The sequence below is a fragment of the Lepidochelys kempii genome, chromosome 3, assembly GCF_965140265.1.
Source record: "Lepidochelys kempii isolate rLepKem1 chromosome 3, rLepKem1.hap2, whole genome shotgun sequence".
NCBI lineage: Eukaryota > Metazoa > Chordata > Testudines > Cheloniidae > Lepidochelys > Lepidochelys kempii.
Window position 1 is genome coordinate 89,169,432 of NC_133258.1, and position 26,073 is coordinate 89,195,504.

The window sequence follows — 26,073 nt, forward strand, 5'->3', positions numbered from 1 at the left end:
GAATTGTTGCTTGTTCTTTAGAAATCCTTTCTGGTTTATCTTGTTTAATCTTTTTTTTTTCAGATCTAAAGGATTAAAGGGACTTTTGGAAAACTGTGGCTTTTATTATGGAAACAGTCCTTCAGAACTATTAGGAAACCCACATCATGTTTGAAACATGATGTACTGGTTTGGTTGGTTCTTACCTCCTTCCTGTCAGAATATTCTATTGCAGGAATTCATTGTTTACAGCTGGTTGATAGGATTAGTTTTAAGTATAGCCGGATAAACCATTGTGTGTGAGAGAGGTATTAGATATAATAGAAATACTCCCCAGCAATCTACACAATTGCTCTATCATAATTCTTTTGTCTAAAAGACACAGAACTTATTCATGCAATGTAACAAAACACTTATAAATGCACTATTCGATTTTTTTCCTCCTATTACTCAGTGTTAAAAGAATTATTGTGCTGGAAACTGGTGTCTGATCTAAAATATTTATATTATTTTTATCCTGGTGGTACACATGAAAGAAGACGCATAGCATGCCAAAAACTTAAAAACTGGGTGCCTAAAGTTAGGCTCCTAAGTTCATATTTAGACACCTGAATCATGATTTGATTTTTCAAAAGTGCCCAGTACCCAACAGCTCCCTCTTCTTTAGGGCTCCAGTCCAACAAAGCACTTAAGCACATGTTTCAGAGTAACAGTCTTGTTTGTCTGTATTCGCAAAAAGAAAATCTTTCTGGTCACGCGATTACAGACATGAAAGTTGCTATATTACAACAAAAAAACTTCAAATCCAGACTCCAGGGAGAAACTGTTGAATTGGAATTCATTTGCAAATTGGATACAATTAACTTAGGCTTGAATAGAGACTGGGAGTGGCTAAGTCATTATGCAAGGTAACCTATTTCCCCTTGTTTTTTTCTACCCCCCCACCAGACGTTCTTGTTAAACCCTGGATTTGTGCTGGAAATGGCCCACTTTGATTATCATACACGTTGTAAGGAAAGTGATCACTTTAGATAAGCTATTACCAGCAGGACAGTGGGGTGGGAGGAGGTATTTTTTCATGCTTTATGTGTATAAAAAGATCTTCTACACTTTCCACAGTATGCATCCGATGAAGTGAGCTGTAGCTCACGAAAGCTTATGCTCAAATAAATTGGTTAGTCTCTAAGGTGCCACAAGTACTCCTTTTCTTTAAGCACATGCGTAACTTTAAGCACATAAGTAGTCCCATTGACTTTGTATGTGCTTAAATACCTTTTTGAATCAGGGTCTGGGTGCCTAGATATGGACATGACATAGCCTAACTTCAGTTTTGAAACTCTTGGCCTCTCTGTGTATGTGAGGTTGGCGGGAAAGCAGGAGGTAATTGTGTACTTTAGCTTTTTAAGATTTTTCTTTCTGAATCTATGAAGCACGTTTTCCTTAGAAAACTCATTTTCTCTTTGATTTTGGCTGCTGGTTTCTCTCAGCCTACGTCTCTTTTTAATAATTGAAAACTACTCTTCATTATTTACATAAAACTGTCTTTCTTCAGTCTGCTTTCTGTAACCTTTCCCCGCCGAAGAATTTCAGGAATTCCCTGACTTTCCTCCGGGGGATCCTAGCCTTGATTTGTCTGAAACCCGGAGCGAGAGAGCTAGTAATTTTAAAAAAATAACTACCTATATTTAAACACATTTAATCTCTGCATAGATTTGTCGTTTAAACACATTTTAAGACAGTCATTTATTTAGGAAAATGTGCTTTTGTTCAGCTTTGCTTCTTTAGTGACTGGTTATAAATCTCCACATGCAAAATGGAGGGCCCTTTAAAATAGTAATAAGAAAAAAACTCCACACAGCCTACGGGCCATTTATTTCATATGCTTTGACAGGACTCTGCTGCTTTTTTCTTTTTTAAACGAAGACGTGTCAGAACCAGAGGCCTTGTACAAAGCATAAAATGACCCCAGCACAAACCTCTTGCATTCCAAAATCTTTACTCCACAGCTGGTAACATCAGCCAATCCAGCACTCAGACTTGGCTGCTGTTAAAGTAATCTCTGCTTCTCTTTCCCTCCCCCACCTTAGCTAGCACAGTCAGTGATGTTTTACATTAGGCACAGTCATAATTATTCTGATTCTTAGGAAGTCAAGAGTTTAAGCTCTATATTGAGTTGTATCTATCTGTGTATTATACTATCCTCATCACTCTGGAATCTGAGTAAAGGTGTGTTTGTGGGAAAGGACCTTTCTTCCCAAAAATGTAGCTTCCCTGATTTTCAAGTTGGTTGCTCAGAATGGGTTTTATCTGAAGTATCAATGTAAAAATGATTTAAAAGCCACCTGTACAGCCCACATGTTTTCTTATAATTCCAGACTGAATCAGATTTCTAGTGAAATATGCTGTGATGGTAACTGTTGTCCAATGAATTGTATCTAATGACCCCTTTTCACTCTTGTTTGTCATCCCTAGGATATGTTAAAGATGGTTTGGCTGCCATTGAGACTTGGAGATCTGATGCCACAATGAGGACTCACACACGGGGGGCTCCCAGCGTGTTTTTCATACATGTCGTTTGCTTTGCTTTGGCCTCCAGCACCGATGAGAACCCAAGCGCTGTGATTCCTTTTGTCAATGCCAACTACGACAGCTACCCCATGCTGTACTTTTCTAAAGGAGAGGTGGAGGACTTGCGGATCAAGGCTGCCACTACGCATCGGCACATTGCAGCTCGTCTGACTGAGGCAGTTCAGACCATGCTGTCCAGTCCCCTGGACTACCTTCCTCCCTGGGATCCCAAGGAGTTCAGTGCTCGGTGGAATGAAATTTATGGCAACAATCTGGGTGCCCTGGCAATGTTCTGTGTGCTGTACCCCAAGAATATCGAAGCCATAAATATGGCCAAGGATTACATGGAAAGGATGGCGGCTCAGCCTAGTTGGTAGATTTTTGTCTTTTTGTTCTTACTGCGTAAACTCTGCTTGTAATTGAATGAGTGAACGAATGTGTGAGAGTATGTTAGTATAAGGTACTGACTTTTATATTTCACTTGATATGCAAATCATAATTCAGTTGTCTGTATACTTAGCTTGTTAACAAATATTGAGAATTAATTTGCCCTCTATTAGAAATGGTGCACCAGCCACTCTTAAATCTTCATTGAGCATTGGCTGTTATAAATAATTCTAATTGTGACAGAATCATCAGTTTACAATCCTGAAGTGACCGCCTGACTCCGTTGAAGTCAATGGCGGAATTCCCACTTACTGCAGTGGGGCCAGGGTTTCACCCCAGGTTTGTGCATGAGATGTTTGGGTGGCTTTTTATCTTTGCCAGGCATGAAGGGTTGGTCTACACTATAATGTTAGGTTGAGGTAAAGCAGCTTACATCAACCTATTTATGTCAGTGTCCACACTATAGCATTCCTCCCACCAATATAAGTGCCATACTACACTGACATAATAACTCCACCTCCATGAGAGGTCTAAGTCTTATGTCAATGTAGTTAGGGCAAAACAGTGGCTGTGTAGACACTGAAGATACTGTTGTTGGATGTCTTCTCAATTTCATGGCAGGAGCTGTGAAATTGACAAGAAAGCGTGGCAGTTAGAGCCCAGCTGCCCCCCACTCCCCTAAAGAGCTGTGAGGCTGGATCCTGCTCCCAGCAGGGATCTGGCTCGACCCCACTCCCAGCTGAAATTGACATGGCTACCTGGCTCCTGGTAGGAAGCAGGAGTGGGTTGGGGGCAAGAAGCAGGGGCAGCTGGACCCTGCTTCCCAGGGGTGATAAGCCCCGGGCTTCTTCCCCCTCAGCTTCTGGCAGGGACTGGAGAAGCAAGAAGCCCTGGGCGGCTTCCCTTCTGCTCCCAGCAGGGAACGGGGAGGCGAGAAGCCCTGGGCAGCTTCCCCCAGTTCTTGGCAAGGGCTGGGAGGGGCAGCCCCCAGGTGTCTGGGAGCCTGTGGGGTAGCCAGGCTCCCAGCAGGGAGCTGCAAGCGGAACTGAGAGACCAGGCTCCCTACACTGCCCCTCTTAGGTCAGTAGAAGCGCTCCTGGTGAGGACGTGCTCCACTGACCCAAGGAGGGAAGTGTGGACATCAGCCACTGCAGTAATTTACTGCGGTGGCTGTAAGTCGACCTAATAAAGGTCAATTTATGTTTCTAGTATAGACATACCCTAAGATAGAAAAAAGATTACCTTCAGCATAAGTAACAGTGTCAGATTCTGGCCTTTAGGAAATATTAATGTATGTGCTGCCACTTACTTCTTTTGTGAGACTTTTTTTAAACCAAGTATCTCTCTCTTATAAGGTGGTACAATTTCTTACCTTCCTAGTAGGGTTCTCCCTGGTAAAGGAAGTGCGAGATGACATTCTTCATCTGCAAGATTTAATACTGTATATAGATGTCTTTTCCAGTATTTAATTTCAAATTTCATAACATTGACTTAAATAAAAACAACAAGGAGTCCGGTGGCACCTTAAAGACTAACAGATTTATTTGGGCATAAGCTTTCATGGGTAAAAAACCCACTTCTTCAGATGACTTAAATCAAACTGTCATTCAGAATGACACATGGCATTTGCTCTCTTAATTAAATATTGTATGAAATGTCTAATTTGTCAAAGCTTTTCAGTCCTGATTTGCAGCACCCATTTGACATAGAACCCATCTTGTACACATCAGATTTTCAATTAATGAGGCATCGTGAAAAGATAATGTGTCTCTTGAAGAAACTTTGGGTTTTTGTTTGTTTGTCTGGTCTTGTTCTCCCTTTGAAATTCATTTATCTTTCCTAGTCTGGGATTTTGTGTTTTGAGTGGTATTTATGTCTGAGCAACTGTGCTATGAGTGTAGTGTGAAAGGTAGTGCATTCTTCTGTTGTTTGTTTTCTTTTCATTATTATCTGCAGCATTCATTCATCCTAGACCTAGGTAAAGGAAAAATAGGCAAATGTACACCCCTTTGTAACAGCTAGTGATGGTGGTTGGTAGACTACTAATGGTTGGGACAGCCAGATTAGCCAAACCCTGCTGAGGGCAAAGATGCAGCAGGTTAGCAAATGAGAACCTGGGGCAAAGGAAACAGGATTGAAAGAAACAAATCTCCAGCAACATCAGGAGAAAGAGGACTAGCCAGGGAAGATCTTGGTCTGAGTTGGCTAATGAATCCCATGTTATTGTGAACTACATTGCTTATGCTGTAGTTTATAGTAGTTTTTGTGCACACTTTTTCGTTTGATCTCTTTCCCCAAGGTGCGGGGAGGGGACTAAATCCATTCTATTTTCTTTTTAAGCTGTCTGGACTGGAAAATCTTTGTTCTTTATAAGACAACCCTGGTGCTTGGTCTCTAACAGGCATCCTACACTTAATATGCAACCTCTGCAGTGTAGAGCAGTTGTTGATTTTCCTGTATTTTAATAGTAAGTGTCACTTAAGATCAGGGGTCGGCAACCTTTGGCATGCGGCCCATCAGGGAAATCCACTGGCGGGCCAGGACAGTTTGTTTACCTGCAGTGTCCTTAGGTTCGGCCGATCGCAAATCCCACTGGCTGCAGTTCGCCATTCCATTCGCCAAGGGCTGCGGGGCTCCGTGCCTGTGGACGCTGCAGGTAAATAAACTGTCCTGGCCCACCAGCAGATTTCCCTGATGGGCCGCATGCCAAAGGTTGTTGATCCCTGCTTTAGATCATGGTTTAACTTTTAGAGGGAAAACGTAATGGATTTACATTGCCTCTTAAACCCTGTTTTTTGTTTTCATACACTGCACAGAGTTAACATTTGTCTCCTGTGCTTTCAATAGCAGTGTGTTTTGAGGTCAGCGCTTCCCCTTTTCTTTAATCACCGTTCCTTATAGTTACAAGTGACAGACACAGAATAAAAGAAAATGACAAATAAGATTATTCAAGATTAACGTACAAACTATCTGCTAATGCCTCTGAGCCCACACGGAGCAGCATGCAGGACTGGGGCTGCAGCTCTATAAAACTAGGCTGGGCAGAATTCCGTAATATCCATCAAAATTCTAATGTTTATTTTTAAGCATTTTTTTCTATTTTTATCTATTTGTATTTTCACTTTTGTGGAAAATTATGCGAGAGGAAGGGTCAGACTAATTTAATGATAGTAGATGTTGAAATTCAAAAAGTGAAAGCTTTAACTGTTGAAATACAGATTGTCAGCATTACATCACAGGTCAAAACACACAACGAAAATGTCTTCAAATCAAATTAATACGTTTTCAAGGAGTGTTTTTCTTTCTTTGCCTACGTTTTATACATACTGATTATTATTTTTTCGTTGGTTTGTGTGTGTATGGTAGAATCGACGTTTGTCAACATTTACTGATTAAAAATATAATCCTTCCAAGCCCAGATAAAACCCTTGGGAGAGGTGAGATAGAGAAAGAGGTGAATTATATGCAAATTCATTTTGTTAGAATTTGCATACACAGGAAAAATTCTTCATAGATTGCTTTTTAATAAAAAGCAGTGACTGTTCATTATCAAAATCTATCGTTGGCCTGCCCTGACCTAAACTATTCAGAGTACCAAGCAAGTTATTTTTAATTTGTATTATTTCTAAGAAGTCTTATTAAGAGTCTGTCACCCTGGAGATGGCCTCTGGGTCTCTTTACAGACGCAAGGTAGTCTCAGGAGGGATTTAGTTTCACTGTTAGCCCAGTCCTCCCACATAGGTATCCTAGGACTTGAAAGGCAGCAGAACTGCTGCATCATGAAGTGAGGGGGTTAAAAAAACCCAACAAACCCTATCATGATGGTCTAGGAACTAGAATAGAACAGAGTGGGAGGGGGGGAGTAGGATGCAGAGATTCTGCACTGGCTGGGCATCGTGGGAGAATGCCACAGAACAGAGGCTTTAGCCACACAACACAAAGGGGATTTGGGGAGAAAGATAGTGGCATGGCAATTAGGTCCCCAAATACATGGATCAACAATTAAAAAACACACATTTTGACTTTTAATTTTGGGAAAGGATTCCGTTCCCTGACTTCTGTAGCAATTTGCTGCGCAAAACCCTTTTTCTCAGGCCTTGCACTCAGGGAGAGAATTTGGCTCTTGAGCTATTCAAGATGTCCCAGCTTTCAGTCTCTCTGCTACCCAGCAAATCATGGAAAGTAAATGCCTTCTTGTGACTTCCTTCTCCAAAGTGAACTTGGGAACTGTTGGATAGCCACATATTGCCACAGAGATGCTATGCAGACAACTCTTCAGACTCCAGTGTTTCCGCAAGATCAACTAAAGCTCCACAGTGAAGATGCCAGTTGTCAGCTTCACTCCTCTAGCACAAAGGAACTTTATACAATAAGGGTGAAGCTTATCTGTATGGGAGGCAGCGTTTCTCGGGATCGTTCCCGCCACCTTTCACTCTAAGAGCAAGATGCGTTTCTTTGACTTTGCTTTCTCAAACATAAATACATAGCAACACATGCTCCACTGCAAACACTTTTTCCCCCCTTGAGAGAGGATGAGAGAACAAACACCTGACAGATACTCGTTACATTGCTTAACATACTATTGGACTACTAGATGGAGCTCAGATACTATGCTGAGGAGCCTGGTAGATGAACCTATACTGAATAGAACAGTCCATGCAGTATCACAGGAATGGAGCGTCAGAAAACTTGGACCTGTCTTGCTATAGAGTTTATTTAAATATATCAAATTGCCTGGAATTATGGAAGAAAAATACCTTTCTTGTTGATATTAGTACAACCTCACTGGTTTAATAAGTGTGAGGGTAGATACATTGTTTTATTTAAAATGGCATTCTGTCATTGACAGGATTCATCTCAATAGATTGGAATGTTTCAAATCTGGCTTTCTCAAAGTTTTGTTGTTAGCAGCTTGATTCCTTCTGCTGTCTTATCTGGGTTTTGCTTTGATTTCTGTGAAGATGACACTGAATCTAAAAGTTAACACCCTTAATTTTTATAATTGTAAGTGAAGATCACTTCACTTAAGTGTTTAAGATCTACCATAAAACCAAAACAGGAGTTTTGGTGACTTTGGCCATATTTAAATAAAATAAGTGTGATTCTAAGTGCCACAGGCTTTATTCCAGGGCATGATGGAGTGCACTGAGAGTAAAACTTGTCATTTTAAAATTTCATTCTTGTGTGAATGAGGCTTTCCATTGTTTGAATATAGTTTAATTTTTCCATAGTATAGTTATGATGCTGTTATATAAATTACAGAAAACCTAAGTGATTTTATCTTTTTATTACAGTAATGAATTTATAATATGTAATAAAGAGAAACCTTAATTCAGTTCCCATTCATAAGATCTAAGCAGAAAGTTGAACTGTTGGTTACAACAGGAAATGTTGGTAGCATATAACTGACTGCTACCCTGATGAGGGTTATTTTTAAAGTAAACAAAGAACAACTATTAATGGAGAAGCATAGTCAATCGTTAAAGAAATAATATGGAAGCAGAGGATCCTTTGGAATCTAGTAAGGAAGAAAGAGCCCACACAACAGAAAGGCAGTTTTCTAACAGTTAATCAAAGGATACATTTTAAAAATGCTTGCACTGGAACGTTAAGAAGATAAAGAGACCCCATTTATCCAAATAATTTGTTTTGGTTTTCCTGGGATTTGACACGTGAAATTTGTCTGAAATCTCAGGAAAAGTTTGTCCTTTTATTTAAGCCATAGTATGTTGTTTGGGGAGCTTCTTAAAGAAAAGAGAATAATTATGGAGGTTATAGATTAGCTCCCTGGCATTTTATATGTCATTAGCTTCGAGAATTTTCCCTAGCAAATGTGCATTTTTGGCTGATGGGATATGTAATAACGATTATTTCCATATGCTTGCTAAGCCTTTTCCAGAAATGAGTGATGTAATTAGAGACCCACATCATGTAGACATAAGAGTCTCATCAGGTTTTATATTTTGGATAAAGAACTTTTAAAGCATTTCTTTTTAACCCAGTCAACCTTCAAACTGTGCAATCCAATGCCCTTTACTTTCACACGTTCTCTGTTCTTATTACAGTGAGATTGGCCATTCTGAAAGGCAAAATCTGTGTGGCAGAGGTCAAAATATTTTTTTCTCTGTCCACAGGCCACTTTGTTAATGCAAACGTTTTGCCATCACATTGCTTAGCAGGGAGTACAATCTGAAGATAAGTCTTACTCAGTGGGCCTTATATGTGAAAGAACTGTAGTCAAGCAAATGCGAACTTTCCAGCGAAACAGTAGTGAATGAAGCAATGACTAACAAGAGATTATGGTGTTGTAAATCTCATCCCTTGTTAACCCACAACCCGTTAGCCTTTTGGGATACCTTGTTCAAAGTTAGGGAGCCCACCACACTCTTTCCATCAATGTCCAGGTACGGTTCAGTACAGAATTCACGTATGCTGAAAGGAGATTGCACCATGACCAGTTTATGGAGGTCTCACAGCAGGACTATCTCCTGGACTCATAAGTAACTGTCATCAGATATATTCAAATAATGGTCAACTGGGTTTTTGTTCATAAGATTGTGTCATGGAAACTTCTGTAAGAGAGGCATGGAGGATACAGCAATCATTTGGCCAGTCCATTTCTTAATTTTTAAAAAAATCCCAAAAAAAAGAGAATCTGGAGGTTGTTTTTAAAGTAAATTTTATCATGAGGCCAAAGTGTTTCTTCATATCTTTGCAACAGGAAGCTCAGCTTGGCTTACTAAGAAAGAATGGTTAAATTGATATTGAGAGTTTACAGTACAGCTCATTTTGTGGCGTGTCTGGTATAAACATTTGCTGCAAAGTACCAGAAAGTCTGTTGAAATAATAAAATATATATAATATCTGTTTCTGCAAGGCACTGTACCTTGTTATGGCATTCAGCACGAGTAAAACAAGCTTTATAACATATGAATACAGAAGGATTATGATGAATACTAATTAGAACTACAATTTCCAAACAGTCGTTCTTCTAATGAAAGACAAAAATATGGAATCTCCCTGCATGTGTAGATATAGAAGGAGAAGAGGGTGTTTTTGAAAGTGGTTTTAATGGCAATGGAGGAAGACGAATGAGAGGGGAATGGAGGATGCTCACAGTTCCAAAAAAGAATGGTCAGAGTGCCCCCCTACACGCACACTCCAAGAGCTACATTATAACCAAATTCTCTATTGTTCTGAAACATGTTCTGGAAAACTTAAATACAACTTTCCTTAATAATTTTGCCCTTTACATATGGCCAGTGCTGATTTCCCACTCGCCACGTTTTGAAGTGAGCTGAAGTAAACATGGCTGTGAGTACTTCCTTTCTCTTTTGTGTACTAGCACCATCAATAACACCTCTGGGAATGGCTTGTGACTGCTGCAGCAGAACTAGGAAAAGGAGCATGGGCACATCTTTTTTTCCAGGACCCACAGAAATAGTGATGGGCAATTTTTGTAGATCTTCTTTATTTTCTCAGAAGCCACTCCAGCAAACTACTGAGCACCCTCTGAGAGGTGCTGAAAATTCTCACACCACATTGTCTACATTGAGAGTTAAAGGTATTCAGCACTTTGCAAGATTTACTCCTTTAGTTATGGAATGTGATTTCTTTAAATTAAACACCAAAGGACACTTGCTACCAAGATATAGAAATATTTAAGATCAGCCAAATTTGGGGGATTTATTGTTATGTCCCTATTCAGTTTTACATTGGGCGTATTAACATGACAAGGGTAATTTCTTAGAGGCCTGATCTGAAGCCTATAAAAATAAATAGGCATCTTTTCATATACTTCAATGGATTTTGGAATGCCTGTGAAAATTAATAATTCAGGGATTAATGCAAACGCTGATAGTTTTTTTTTTTAGTTTGGTATTCTCTTAGATAACCCAGGTCCAACCCTTCTTTCTAACCCTGTCCCCCTTTCCCTTCTTGTACTGTCAGAGCATTCCTCAGATATCTCCCAAGTCACACAAGTCCTTGGGAACTTCTAGAGACATCACAATGTCTAGATAATATCCATTATGTTTTGTCTTAGTTTTCAGAAGAATTATGTTGACAATAAGATAGTATGAGACTGTCTTGTGAAGCCCTAGTTTCAAAAACAGAAGTGCACTGCATGAAGATTGTTCAGTCAATCTTTTCTAAAAGTTTCCTCTTGATAGTGCCTTAACTATTTTCATCAATGAGAGAGCTGTATATGAATGTGAAAGAATGAGTTTTTCTAAATTAGAGCAAATGCATCAAAATGTTTGAAGGGTATAAAATAATTCCATAGCAATTCAGGTTAGGAGTTGTTTTTAATCTACTTTTTCTCTGCTAATATTTCTTAGTGCTGCTAAATTTTGGCCTCACTAGAGATTAGAGAAAATGATGGAGAGACTAAAGAAAACAGATTCTGAAAAGAGAAATGGTGGCTTAATAGAACAGAAGCCAACTAAATATGAAAAAAAGATGGTAGCCTAATAAAGAGGAAGTAGTGTTTGGTAATACATTAGTTAGCACACTTTGTCCTTGAGTAAATTTAAGGCACCATTATGGGCATTGGAAATGCCGTGAAGAAATGAAGCAGAGATCTTCTTGACGACTCATGGTCGCTTAAGATCTCGTGGGACTTTTCACAAGAGTAAGAATATTAATGCCAGTGTCCTACCCATATTCTAATTAAGTTATGCCTATCTAAAACTTCCTCTAATGTTTTAAGTGGATATGGAATCCATCTTCACTACTTCCCTTAAAGAGCCACCTTCAGTTTACTCCCACGGAACCAAGTTAATTAAATTGTGCTGCATGGAATTAACCAATGGTCCCATTTATGTCAGTACTCACAAGGGGATTACAGGAATAGACTCTAACTTTTTACCTGACGTTTTATTGACTCCTAAAAGGTGTCAAATCCAAAATAGATGCCATCTTGCAGCAGCCCAGAATCTTGAAAAGCATCTAAGAAGCAAGTTGCCTCAAGCAATACTACTTGTATAAGATTGTCAGTATTTCCCTTCAGGTAGGAGCCAAATCAAAAAGTTGATTGTGTCAACTTCTCATTGTTTAAAATAATGCAACAAAGATTTGTTATAAACTGAAAATAAAGAACCTTGTGTTCGATAATTGAACAATATTATAAATTCTTTCTTCCTATAAAGTTTGGCAAGCTCCCAATAGGTGCCTCTTCTAAATGATATGCATTTTTGTACTACAGTATCATTTACATATGTAAACCATAAGTATATATTTTTTTCATTTGCCTTTATTTATAAGGATACATTTAAGGCCTATGAATGAAAGCTGTTCCTGAGTCTGTTCAACAAATTCAAGTAATCTTTCCTTCCTACTTGCATGGACTCTAGTATATTTTGGATACATATCTTGCCTTATCCAAAGTTTACAAAGAGTTTACTATAATAGTGGTAAATCCTTAGAATAAGTTTTAGCGTTTGCATGATTTCCTTCATGTTTTCCTTCTGTTGCCATCTCTAAAAAATGTCTCTTCTCCTTTCTTTGGGAAGTGCTAATTGCATGGCAGATTCTGGAGCAGCAAGAGTAGTTCTAAGAGATGTCTCTTCCTTCTGTGTTTTTCTTGTAAGCCTTCTCCCAAGCAAAAACTGTGGACGACTCTGTTTAGCCAAATACTCGGTAAGATTATGGTCACTAAGTGATTCATCCTGCTTGCTGTCACTTTTTATTCATGAGAAGATGAAAGAGTTGCTGTTATCCAGGGATATCCCCTCTGAGGAATATTTTTAACCTCTTTCTGAAGATATAAATACATCCAACATTTCTTCTTTAATATTTTAGTGTTGGATGGTAGATTGACAGCCCAAGAAACAAAATCGGTTTATCCACAGAACAGGTGCAGCACAGACAAGTAATTACAACTTTCCCCATTCTTAACCAGCAGTTTGTTTTCCAAATCATAGAATCATAGGACTGGAAGGCCCTCGAGAGGTTACCTAGTCCAGTCCCCTGCACTAATGGCAGGACTAAGTATTATCTAGACCATTACTGACCGGTATTTGTCTAACCTGCTCTTAAAATCTCCAATGATGGAGATTCCACATCCTCCATAGGCAATTTATTCCAGAGCGTTAATCACTCTGACAGGAATTTTTTTCTAATGTCCAACCTAAACCTCCCTTGCTGCAATTTAAGCCCATTGCTTCTTGTCCTATCCTCATAGATTAAGAAGAACAATTCTTCTCCCTCCTCCTTGTAACAACCTTTTATGTACTTGAAAACTGTTATCATGTCCCCTCTCAGTCTTCTCTTTTCCAAACTAAACAAACCCAATTTTTTCAATTTTCCCTTATAGGTCATGTTTTCTAGAGCCTTTAATCATTTTTGTTGCTCTTCTCTAGACTTTCTCCAATTTGTCCTCATCTTTCCTGAAATGTGGCTCCCAGAAATGGACTCCATATGCTAGTTGAGGCTTAATCATCACAGAGTAGAGTGGAAGAATTACTTCTCCTGTCTTGCTTACAATACTCCTGCTAATACATCCCAGAATGATGTTCACTTTTTTTGCAACAGTCCCCTATGACACCCAGATCACTTTTCACAGTACTCCTTCCTAGGCATTTCCCATTTTGTATGTGTGCAACTTATTGTTCCTCCCTAAGTGGTGTACTTTGCATTTGTCCTTATTGAATTTTATCGTATTTACTTCAGACCATTTCTCCAGTTTGTCCAGATCATTTTGAATTTTAATCCTATCCTCCAAAGCACTTGCAACCCCTCCCAGCTTCGTATCGTCCGCAAACTTTATAAGTGTACTCTCTATGCCATTATCTAGATCATTGATGAAGATATTGAACAGAACCAGACCCAGAACTGATCCCGGCGGGACCCCACTCATTCTGCCCTTCCAGCATGACTGTGTACCACTGATAACTACACTCTCTGGGAATGGTTTTCCAACCAATTATGCACCCACCTTATAGTAGCTCCATCTAGGTTGCATTTCCTGAACTTGTTTATGAGAAGGTCATGCGAGACAGTATCAAAAGCTTTATTAAAATCAAGATATACCATGTCTATCACTTTCCCCCATCGACAAGGCATGTTACCCTGTCAAAGAAAGCTATCAGGTTAGTTTGACACAGTTTGTTCTTGACAAATCCATGCTGACGGTTACTTATCGCCTTACTATCTTCTATATGTTTGCAAATTGATTGTTTAATTATTTGCTCCATTATCCTTCCATGTACAGAAGTTAAGATGACTGGTCTATAATTCCCCAAGGTTGTCCTTATTTCCCTTTTTATAGATGGGCACTATATTTTCCCTTTTCCAGTCTTCTGGAATCTCTCCCATTTCCCATGACTTTTCAAAGATGGCTAATGGCTCAAATATTTCCTCAGTCAGCTCCTTGAATATTCTGGTGACTTGAAGATATCTGGTTTGTCTGAGTAATTTTTAACTTGTTCTTTTCCTATTTTAGTCTCTGATCCTACATCGTTTTCACTGGCATTCACTATGTTAGACGTCCAATCACCACCAACCTTCTTGGTGAAAACCGAAACAAAAAAATCATTAAGCACCTCTGCCATTTCCACATTTTCTGTTATTATTTCCCCCTCCACATTGAGTAACGGTCCTACCCTGTACTTGGTCTTTCTCTGACCTAAAAGAATCGCTCTAGGAGTGAAAGGGGAGTTCAGTTTCCAGAACCATATAATGGTTGACCATATTCTCTGCTGTGACTTGCTCCAAGGGTTCCAGTTGTTGTGATGTGTACGTTTGTCCATCAAGAACTGGCTTCATTTATATAGGTCTCTAAGACTATGTCTACACTTGGAGCTGCCTATGTGCACCACATAGCTCATGATAATCGGATCAACATGAGTCCCAGTAACACCTTTGGATTATTTTTTTCCTGCAGCTTGTGTGAGGCAGTAACATGTGATGGTATTCTCTGACATGATAGGGTTCCACTGGAACCTTGTGTGACGAAGTGGGACTGTTCTTAATGTTTCCTCTGAATAGTGTGGGGGTGCCTCAGTTTCCTCTAGGCAGTTCTTAAGTATCTAGGGGGTGGAATAAGGGTGTATGATCATTGCAGAGCCCTAGAGGGCATGTGTGTGCAGGAGTCTGGACACAGAGAATGGCCGACACCCTGTTTCCTGGCAACTGATGGCCTGGGCCCTTCCCCCCCTGCAAGGTGAGAGCTGAAGGGTTGGAGAACAAAGGAATCAGGTGACCACCTGGCCCGGGAAAGGAACAAAGCCCAGAGGAGGAGGGGCTGGAGGGGGTTTTCAGTTTGGGGCTGGCTGGGACATGGAGTGAAGGGCAGACGTGGTTGTCTGGCTCACTGCCCCCCAAAATGGACCCAGCTGAGGGGTCCCGTTCTCTGCACCTGCAAGCTCTGTGTTAGACCATGTTCCTGTCGTCTAATAAACCTTCTGTTTTACTGGCTGGCTGAGAGTCACGTCTGACTGCGAAGTTGGGGTGCAGGACCCTCTGGCTTCCCCAGGAGCCCCGCCTGAGCGGACTCGCTGGGGGGAAGCGCACGGAGGGGCAGAGGATGCTGAATGCTCTGAGGTCAGACCCAGGAAGGTGGAAGCTGTGTGAGCTGTGTGTCCTGAAGACAGGCTGCTCACAGAAAGGCGACTGCCCCAGAGTCCTGACTGGCTTCATGGGGAGCAGTTCCAGAGCATCGCCCAGGGACTCCGTGACACCTTGACACTTCAAAGGGATGATATACCTGCCAGTAATGATATACCAGTTAATATTCATTGTAGCTCTCGCCATGCCAGGTATGTGAAACAGCAATGACGTGATTAAAGGGTACAGGAGATGACAGGGAGCAATTCGCTAACCTTTTAAAATAACACCCTTCTACTGTGCCCACCACAATCACCTGGAATGGACATCACCATCTTCCATTATCCTGTTTTTATGGTTGACTACTTAGAATGGGATGCCGACTTCTTTAAGTGTCTCTAACAATAATTAACTCTTCTCCCCCCCACACCCCAAAAAGTCAGATACAGATTCACTTTTAAATGAGTACATCATGAACCCTGACCTCCAGATATATCATTACAAATATTTGTGCATTCATTTCTACAGTATGTCAGCAGCAACTCCCTTGGTGCATTTCTTTAGGAGCTGAGTGTTCCATCTGGGCAGTGGGCCTGGAAGTTGCAGCTGTCATTTAAGAAATGTGTCACCTGGCTAACAGATTTTTCAGGTTTTAGTTTTGGTTAATGTGAGTCACATCTTTGTTGAAGTTTCATGAGTATCAGGGCAGGCTTAAATTTCCTGTGCTGCTTTTCTACCTTGCTTTCTAAGTTAGAGTCTGTGGGTCAGATACTCAGGTGGTGTAAATTAGAATAGCTTCATTGAAGTTAATTACATTAATGGAGCTATGCTGATTTACCAGCTAAAAATCTGGCCCATGAAGTACAAGCTTCATCATAAGTATAGAGACTGGCTCTTTTCCATGACTGTTAAAGCTGTGTTTTAAGTTTGATCCTCTTTGATTTGATACTTTCTGTTGGAGACAAGTTAGTGATTCATTCTTGTTGTCAGGGAGGTTACTATTTAGTGGTATTGCAGAATGCTTTAGTTTAAGCTTGGGCAGGTATTCTACTGATGTAAAGTTTGTCTTGGGCATGTAACTACTTATGTCAATGTTGTCTACTTCAGTTGTAGAATCTAGAGGAGGTTTCTGACAGAAAGGCAAGGACTTTTATATATTAAAAAGCCAAGTTAAATTCACTGAAAAGGGAGCAAATCTGACCCTCTCCTGGGTAGCTGAAATTCCTTATTTTATTAAAACCATGTCTGCAGTTAACTCACATTCATTCAAAATGTTTTAATATTTGAGTTAGTAGTACTCTACACTTGATGCAAAGTAATGCACATTGGAAAACATAATCCCAACTATACATATAAAATGATGGGGTATAGATTAGCTGTTGCCACTCAAGAAAGAGATCTTGGAGTCATTGTGGATAGTTCTCTGAAAACATCCACTCAATGTGCAGCGGCAGTCAAAAAAGCGAACAGAATGTTCAGCATCATTAAGAGAGGGATAGATAATAAGATAGAAAATATCATATTGCCTCTATATAAATCCATGGTATGCCCACATCTTGAATACTGTGTGCATATGTGGTTGCCCCATCTCAAAAAAGATATATTGGACTTGGAAAAGGTTCAGAAAAGGGCTACAAAAATGATTAGGGGTATGGAATGGCTGCCATATGAGGAGAGATTAATAAGACTCGGAAAAGAGACAACTAAGGGGGGATATAGAGGTGTATAAAATCATGACTGGTGTGGAGAAAGTAAATAAGGAAGTGTTATTTACTCCTCCTCATAACACAAGAACTAGGGGTCACCAAATGAAATTAATAGGCAGCAAGTTTAAAACAAACAAAAGGAAGTATTTTTTCACACAATGCACAGTCAACCTGTGGAACTCCTTGCCAGAGGATGTTGTGAAGGCCAAGACTATACAGGGGTTCAAAAAAGAACTAAATAAATTCATGGAGGATAGGTTCATCAATGGCTATTAGCCAGGATGGGCAGGGATGGTGTCCCTAGCCTCTGTTTGCCAGAAGCTGGGAATGGGTGAGGAGATGAAACACTTAATGATCACCTATTCTGTTCATTCCCTCTGGGGCACCTGGTATTGGCCACTGTCGGAAGACAGGATACTGGGCTACATGGACCTTTGGTCTGACCCAGTATGAGCCATTCTTATGTTTCTTATGTTGATTCTAACCTAAAATTACCATAGTAGAATCCAGATACTGTGAATTCTAACAGAACTATTCCATTTATGATGAAGTAAGGCGAAAGATCGCCAAATTGTTTAAATTCATTCCAGAATGCAGGCTGTGATTGTTTGTAAAGCTGCTTCCACTTACAGTGAAGTTGTGCTTTGAACTTAGCTCTAAAATGGTTCCATTCTAGTTAATTGACTGTAGTTCACCAGTTGGCCCCTGCCACATTTAAGCTGTTCCAGGATAAGGCACTGACAGTGGCACCTCTGCCTTCTGAATACCACCTGAATGTGAAAAAGTCTAGCGAGAACCAAAAGAACATTATTTGAAAATGAGGGGTCTCCAAATACTTGTTCAAGGGTCTGTACACTGATTAGCAGTTCATGACACAGAGGTGAAAACTCTAGGATTTTGTATGCAGTTGTGCCCCATTGCTAGAAATTGGGTATAGCATTTTCTAGTACAGACAATGTCTAATAGCCACGAGGCACCTTCTGTGTTTGATAGAGAAGAATCCAGGGGTGAACTCTCCCTTCTGAGCTCCCACGCTTTGTTGGTGGTGTAAGTTTAATTTTTCTTAAAAGCATTCTGCACCCAAAATGAATTAATGGGTCTAAATTTTGTCCTGAATTGTACATCATTCGATTCCATCAAAGTCAATGGTATTTCATGGGGTTGTAAGTCAGGCAGAATGTAACATTTTAACTACAAAGAAATCAACCTCTTCATGAATAAGAGCACATAGTTCAAAGTCATTTTAGTGCAAAAGAAAGATACAAAAGCAGAAATAGTAAGGAATGTGGGCACTGAGCTGGACTTGACATATAATGGATTAACCAGACTTTCAAAGTTTTGTGGCTCTAAAGGGACAGTTTTAAAAAAAACCCTACCCTGGATGTGTGCAGGCTTGTTCACCTAAGTCAGTTAGTGTCTCAGTTAATTTATCTGGAAATGTTTTGCTGTTGTCAAATGGAAATAATGAGTTTCTAGGGAAAATGTGTAAAGCCTTTGGCTGTAAGGGCTACAGCTCTTCTACACCGAACAACTGCAGACTCCAGTGAGAAACTTTGTTGCACCTGGCAACAAGCCCTGATTACTAGATTTAGAGTTTGATTTGGCAGAAAATGACAGAAGTTGTTGCGGAACAGAATGTACATGTAGGGATTTGGGAAAGGATAATAGTAAAGGCACCGTCTTAAAGATAGTCAGCTTCACCACACCTTTAGTTGTCTATCTTTATATTTTAGGAAAGGGATAGAAAATAAGACAGGATATAATTCCGTTATATAAATCCATGCTGTGCTCACACCTTGAATACTGTGTCCAGTTCTGGTTGCCGCATCTCAAAATAGATATAGTGAAACTGGAAAAGGTTCAGAGAAGGGCAACAGAGATGATCAAGGGTATGGAGTGGTTTCCATATGAAGAGAGATTTAAAAGATTAGGGCTGTTCATCTTAGAAAAGAGATGACTAAAGGAGGGACATAATAGACAGAGGTCTATAAAATCATGTGTGTGGAAAAAATGAAGAAGTGTTATTTACACTTTTACACCATACAAAAAATCGGGGTTACCACCCAATGAAATTAATAGGCAGCAGATTTAATAAAAAGCAAGAGGAAGTACTTTTTCCACACAATGCACAGTTATCCTGCGGAGCTCATTGTCATGAGATGTTTTGATGGCCAAAGGCATAATTTCATTCAAAAAAGGACTGGATAGGTTCATGGAGGACAGGTCCATCAATGGCTGTTAGCCAAGATGATTAGGGATGCAACCCCATGCTCTGGGTCAACCCTAAACCTCTGACTGCCAGAAGCCAGGAGTGGAAGACTGGATCACTCCATAATTGCCCTGTTTTGTACAATCCCTCTGAAGCTCTGATATAGGGTGCTGTTGGAGACAGGATACTGGGCAAATTGGACCATGGTCTGACCCCGTATGGTAGCTTTTATGTTCTTAGTGACTCCACAGTATTGATAAATGAATGAGTGTATAGTCTTCTTTAATCATATTCCATCAGAACTCTAGCATACCTGTTTAGTCTGCTATTTATAAAAGTTTAGGTTGAAATCCTGGCCCCCGCAAGTCAATGATAAAACTCCCATTAGCTGCAGAGGAGCCAGGTTTCACCCCCTGCTTCTTCCCCACTCATCCCCCTGCCGCCCCATCAGTGTTCAAAATGTATTTTTATAAATAAAAAACATGTAATAAAAAGCATGAGTAGAGGTTAAAGAGAACTGAAAGCTGTGCAAGCAGTTGCTTATTTCTCATACCAAGTATTGATATTCAGGATATATTCCTTCAAACTCTGCTCTGCAAAACAAGTCTGAAATGTACATGAGCCTATTGATTATGAGAATCCTTTGCTCTGCAAATTTTTCCCTGTTCAGATTTACTCCTTTGTTAGGCTTAGCACAATTATTATTGTTCACACAAGCAAATATTGTCTATCAGATTTTTGAATAATAGCATTTTATTCCAGGTATTTCGTGTATTTGTTTGAATTTTGTATTTTTGATTATTCTAAATGTGTAAATTTGCTTTCATATTTATAGGCCAAAGTCTCCCTTCCTTACTCTGGCATAGCTCAATTCCATGGCTGTTTGATGGCCTACATAAAATACAATAGTGCTCTGAATCTACTTCCTGGTGGACAAGGTATCCATATTGCAAAAACCTCATTCATAGTTGTCACTCTTCTTGGCAGTCTTAACAGAGAGTCCTAGAACTGATTGAGCATGGAGACTTCTGGAAGTGGCCCCTCTAGGTCAGGGATAAGGAATATTGGCAGGTGTGAAGGGGAACACTCACTGCCAGTGCTGCTTAGTGGTCAGGCAAGTGTGTGGCAGTTTGACTTCCTCCCAGGCATTCCCCTTTTCCACTGTGGCTCCACCCTGCAGTGATCTGTCCTTTCAGTGACTCAGCCCTTCAGCCAGGTCACATTTTCAGTCCACCCCTTTCGGGGTGTATAAAAAAAGAGAACGGGTAGGTCTTCAGGACCAAATGAAGGATTCAGGGTTTCCCCCTTGGCTCAGGGTCTTGCGGTTCAGAACTTTCTATCTTCAGGGTCTTCCCCCAACTAAGTTCCCCATCGAGGGGTAGATTCCTGCAATTATCCCTCTTTAGGGTGTGGTCAGGGAGCCCAGGCCCACATCCTCCACCAGGCTCCAAATTAGAGCCCAATGATAGGCAGTTAAGTCCTGCACTATGGGGTGTTGTGCAGCTCTTTCTCTGGATCACTTCCTACTAGTCCCCTCTCTTCCCATAGGGTAAAGTAAAGGATTGGACATAAAGATAAAGTTCCTGACCCTCAGAGAATCATTGGTCTCTTTGCAGGCTTGGTTAGGCCACCATAGCCAGGCCTCAGGCAGCAAGAGTTCCTGTGGAATTCCTTCCCAGGAGCTGAGAGTGCAAGTCAGCTCACTTGCACTGTCTGCCTGCTAGTGAGCTACTTTGTTTCCCTTTTTAATCTCCTCCAGTAGGGTTGCCAACTTTCTGATTGCCGCTGCCCCATGCTTTCCCCAAGGCCACGCCCCTTCTCCAAGGCCCCAGCCCCACTCACTCCATCCCCCCTCCCGCCCTCCCTCACTCACTCTCCCCACCCTCGTTCACTCGCTCATTTTCACCGGGCTGGGGCAAGGGGTTGGGGTGTGGAAGGGAGTCAGGGCTCCGGCTGGGGGTACAGGCTCTGGGGTGGGGCTGAGGATGAGGGGTGTGGGATGCAGGAGGGGGCTCCAGGCTGGGGGGAGGTGGGGCCAAGGGGTTTGGAATACAGGAGGGGATGCGGGGTGCAGGTTCCTAGAGCTGGGGGCTTCAGGTGGCACTTACCTCAGGCTGCTCCTGGAAGCAGCCGATATGTCTCTGTGGCCCCTAGACAGAGGTGCAGACAGGTGGCTCTGCACACTGTCCATGCCCTCAGGCCCTGCCTCTGCAGCTCCCATTGGCCGCAGTTCTTGGCTAATGGGAGCTGCAGAGCCAAGGCTCAGGATGAGGGCAGCAGATGGAGCCTCCCGGCTACCCCTGCACCTAGGGGCCGCAGAGACATGCTGGCCACTTCCGGGAGCCATGCATAGCTAGGGCAGGCAGGGAGCCTGGCTGCCTTAGCCCCACTGCGCCAATGACTGGACTTTTAACAGCCCAGTCAGTGGCGCTTTTTGACCAGGTATTCTGGTCAAAAACCGGATGCCTGACAACCCTATCCTCCAACATCTGCAGGCTTTGCAGGTGTAGCAAGATGGGGCCACCTGAGCCCAGAGAAGCTTTTAATTCCTTCCTCTCCAGTGTGGGGTTTGTATTCCCCATCACAGCATGTCAGTGTCATGGAGTTTGCACTGTTGCTGCCCATGTAATACTTGGCTTGGAAAGATATACTGTGCTACCATAGAAGACTCCAGATTCCAAGGCCGCCATGCAGATATTTTTCACCAGCATTAAATTCACTTAAAAATAAAAGATTGTAACAAACATTGAGAAGAATATTAAGTTTATGTTATTACTTTCAGATTAGAGGTCATCCTTGAAATTTACCAGTTTTACTTCAGATGAATGGATATTACCTCAATATATGTAATATTATCTAATTTTCCACATATCTACTCCTGAAGCAAAAGCTAGAATATTGCAGCTACTGAGGTAAAGATATGGAATCTATGGAAAAGGAATTCATTTATCTAACACAACTGGTGAGTTTTTAAGGATGACTTCTGTATCTATTTAGAAACAAGTGAAATGTTCCAGAGAGAGTTAATAGATAGCATGTTCTCTGTGTTCAGAACATACATCAGGACTATCTGTGTTATTAAGTCCAGTCCCCTGGTATTTCAGGCAACCCTGTCCTATAAAACCCCATTCATAAATTTATCAAGCTTCATTTTAAAACTAGCTAGGTTGTTTCCTGTTGGAAGGCTGTTGAACTCTTTGCATTAGGTACCTAATTTCAAAGATATTGAGTCACTTACTCATCAAAGCCTGGTGAAAAATCTTTGGAACTCAATTTATTAATTGACCTCTTTCTTCTTTGACAGGTTAGTGAAGGATGCTCCATGGGATGAGGTCCCTCTTGCTCACTCTTTGGTTGCTTTTGCCACTGCTTATGACTTCTTATACAACTACCTTAGCAAGACTGAACAGGAAAGATTTCTTGAAGTGATTGCCAATGCCTCAGGATATATGTATGAAACATCATACAGGCGTGGATGGGGTTTCCAGTACCTACATAACCATCAGCCTACCAACTGCATGGCCCTGCTGGCAGGAAGCCTGGTTCTGATGAATCAAGGTATGCACCAATCAATAGGGACATTCTTTTTAAAGTGTGTCAGTCATGTTTATAAGTTATGAATAAAGGCTCAGGAACTGATAGAAGTATGTATTCTATGTTGTACATGTTAGCACTCAACCTTGAATTCAGCCATGTGTAAAGATGTACAAGTGTATATATCTGCTAAAGCACAGCCATATTCAGCATCTCTTTTTTATTGTTGAATAAACATATAACTCTGCTGGTTGTCATATTATATATATAATCAGTTACACAAGGTATAAATTGTACAGACCGTTGTAAAGGTGAAGATCAATAATTGTCATATCACCACTTGTAGGTATTAAACAAATTGTACATAATGTGACCACCCCAAGCATCTAAGTGTAGGCTCTTCAAGTTTTTCTAAGGCAGACCAAGCACATAGCCTAGAAACTCCTTGGGGTGGGAGCCGACTTTTTGTTAAGTGTTTGTACTGTGCCTGCAACTGATCACTGATTAGGGTACCTTACCCTCCCTACAATAGTAAATAGCAATAGTAATATACCTAAGGCGTTTTTCCAGACATATGGAGTCTGGAAGTTGGCTTTATCTAGGTAGGGTGTTCACCCGTTCCTAGATAAATGTTCACCCGTTCCTCATAATCTAATCTTTCCCCTTTTGGGTAGCTGAGAGTGGTCCCCACTTTCTCTGAGAGTAAAGAGCAGAAACTATGGTTTGCATCCAACAAGGTTGGCATCATTAATCTATCAGAATTTGCAGTTTGGGTTGAACACTTGTTGTGAGCCTGTGGCTACCTTCATCTACTTCTAGCAACTTCCAATTCTTTTAGGAATTGGTAACATGAAACAAATATTACTTTTGAGTTAAAATTAGCAGAATAAATCTGTCCTTGATAGTGACTAAAATCAGCATTCAGGGAGAATTTTGATTTCTATAGTTTATATCTGTAAATTTCCAAAAAGTAAAAAATAAATTGTATTATAATATTGCAGCATAGTTTTAGATTGTCTTTCCAGCAGTACAATGCTGTTTAAAAATGTATTTCTCTTTTAGCATATGATAGAGCAAACAAATAGGTGAGGTAAAACGTATAATTATATATAACTAATTTATTTTAATATTATGACTTTACACAATATGAATAACATACCAGATGTAAGGAGTATTACAGTCACGTCTAGAGGCCTCAATTAAGATCAAGGTCCCATTGTGCTAGGCATAGTACAAACACCTTGTGTTGAGCCCTGCTCCAAACAGTTTACAGTCCTAATAGACAAAATAGACAAAGGAAGCATTATTATCTCCATTGTATAGACGGGAGGGATTGCCGCACAGAGAGATTAAGTGGTTTGCCCAAGGTCACACTTGATGTTTGCGGCAGAGCTGATAATTGAGCCCAGTTCCAGGTGCAGTCTAAGTAGTCAGTAAATTATGATCTCCTGAATTAAAATAAGAACTCAAGTTGTTTTGAAAAATATTTGGATAATCAATAGGCTGGTACATAATGTTCTCTAAAGGAAAACTCTAATTAATACCATTTTCACATTCGACTAGAGATGGTAGTAAATAGGCTACTTGTTCCTTATTACACATTGATGTGTAATAGATGGGTGGGATGGAATAGCTGTAAACCAAGTAATAGCTACCTACAGTATGTTTCAGGATGATAAATGCACTGCCACTGCTAAACCATGAGACAATAATTCTCTCTAGTGTGATATTTTAGATCAACAGTAAGGGTACACCTTAGAATTGCTAAAGGATTAACAACCAAAATATTTATTGTGGCTTTTATGTCACAGCCCACAGTAAGGGTGGTGTTCATCACTATAATGGAGGCATTATGTGTGTTACGGTGGCACAATGTCTCTAAGATCATTGAAGGGAGTTCTCACAGAGCAGTCACTAATGTACCTTTTAGCATGGTATAGTATGTGCCAGCTGCCTGCATCAGTTGATCTCTGCGCCACGTCCACATACCTTGCTCTCTTTGGACGCTCTGCTGCTGCCACTACTAGTCTCTCAATATTTGTGCTTGGGTGCACATTTTGGCTAGCTGATGGGCAGATGGCGCTGTGTGGGGGCTTCCTTCAATTTCTCCCCACTTGTTGAACAAGCCAAAAGGGACCAGAATGGTAAGACCTCTGATAATCTTTTCTTCAGAAGAAATTTGTACATGTTTAGATAGTACAGTATTCTAAAAATGTACATAGTATGGACCATCTTTTACTATGTAATATTTAATTGCACTTTAAGTTTAAACTTCTTGATTCAATATTCTTATTGTTAATTGTCATTTGTATCTATTAAGCACCCACCCATCAGTGTGTGTGTTTTGTGAATGTTTCACTTGTGGCAACCATATTGCTAAAAAATAAATGACTTGGATAATTCCATTATTGGAGCCCTCTGGTGGAGATCATGGATTTGTTTGCATTTTGTTTTAATTTCAAATGCATGATCCCATGTGGCAAGAGATGAGTCTCACTATGTGAGTGTATTGAGCATAATAGGGACATCTTTCTTTGAAAGTACAAGGTGTGCTTCCTTTATTTGTGGTCCCTGGTTAATAACAATTAGGTGTTGGCAGATTTTCTTCACTAAATTAAGCTTGAACTCCTTTGTTCATCAGAAATTAAAATCTGCATGCAGTTTTCTTCTCACCCTACAACTGCAAGGAGATGGCAGACTTAGGTCATATTTTAGGACTGCAGAGGTCATACTTTGGAGCACCCCTGTTTTAAAAAAATCATATCCTGAAGGCATAGTATGTTATGAAGTTGTCACCTTTATCCACATCTTCCTCTTTCAGGCTATCTTCAGGAAGCATACTTGTGGACTAAGCAAGTACTGTCAATCATGGAAAAGTCTATAGTCCTGCTGCGAGAAGTTACAGATGGATCCCTCTATGAAGGAGTGGCTTATGGCAGCTACACCACCAGATCTCTCTTTCAATATATGTTTCTTGTCCAAAGGCATTTTGACATCAACCACTTCAATCACCCGTGGCTTAAAGAGCACTTTGCATTTATGTATAGAACTGTCCTGCCAGGTAGGTAGCTTGGATTGATGAAGGGGACATCTGCTAATTTCTAAATCAATTACAAGTTTCACAGTTAAAGTAAAAAGAAAAGG

At 40.5% G+C, this 26,073-nt stretch overlaps 1 protein-coding gene across 3 annotated transcripts in view; it reads left to right on the top strand.

Moving 5' to 3' along the window:
* DSE (dermatan sulfate epimerase) overlaps positions 1–26,073 on the top strand; it is a 65,527-nt gene that overhangs the window by 25,642 nt on the left and 13,812 nt on the right. For 2 of the 3 annotated variants that reach the window (XM_073337108.1, XM_073337109.1), the window contains exons 2-4: positions 2,452–2,920; positions 22,700–22,953; positions 25,751–25,990. In XM_073337108.1, the coding sequence (XP_073193209.1) occupies positions 2,452–2,920; positions 22,700–22,953; positions 25,751–25,990 (963 nt within the window). Of the gene's footprint in view, positions 1–2,451; positions 2,921–22,699; positions 22,954–25,750; positions 25,991–26,073 lie in introns of those variants that run through there. The other variant, XM_073337110.1, reaches the window with a different exon arrangement.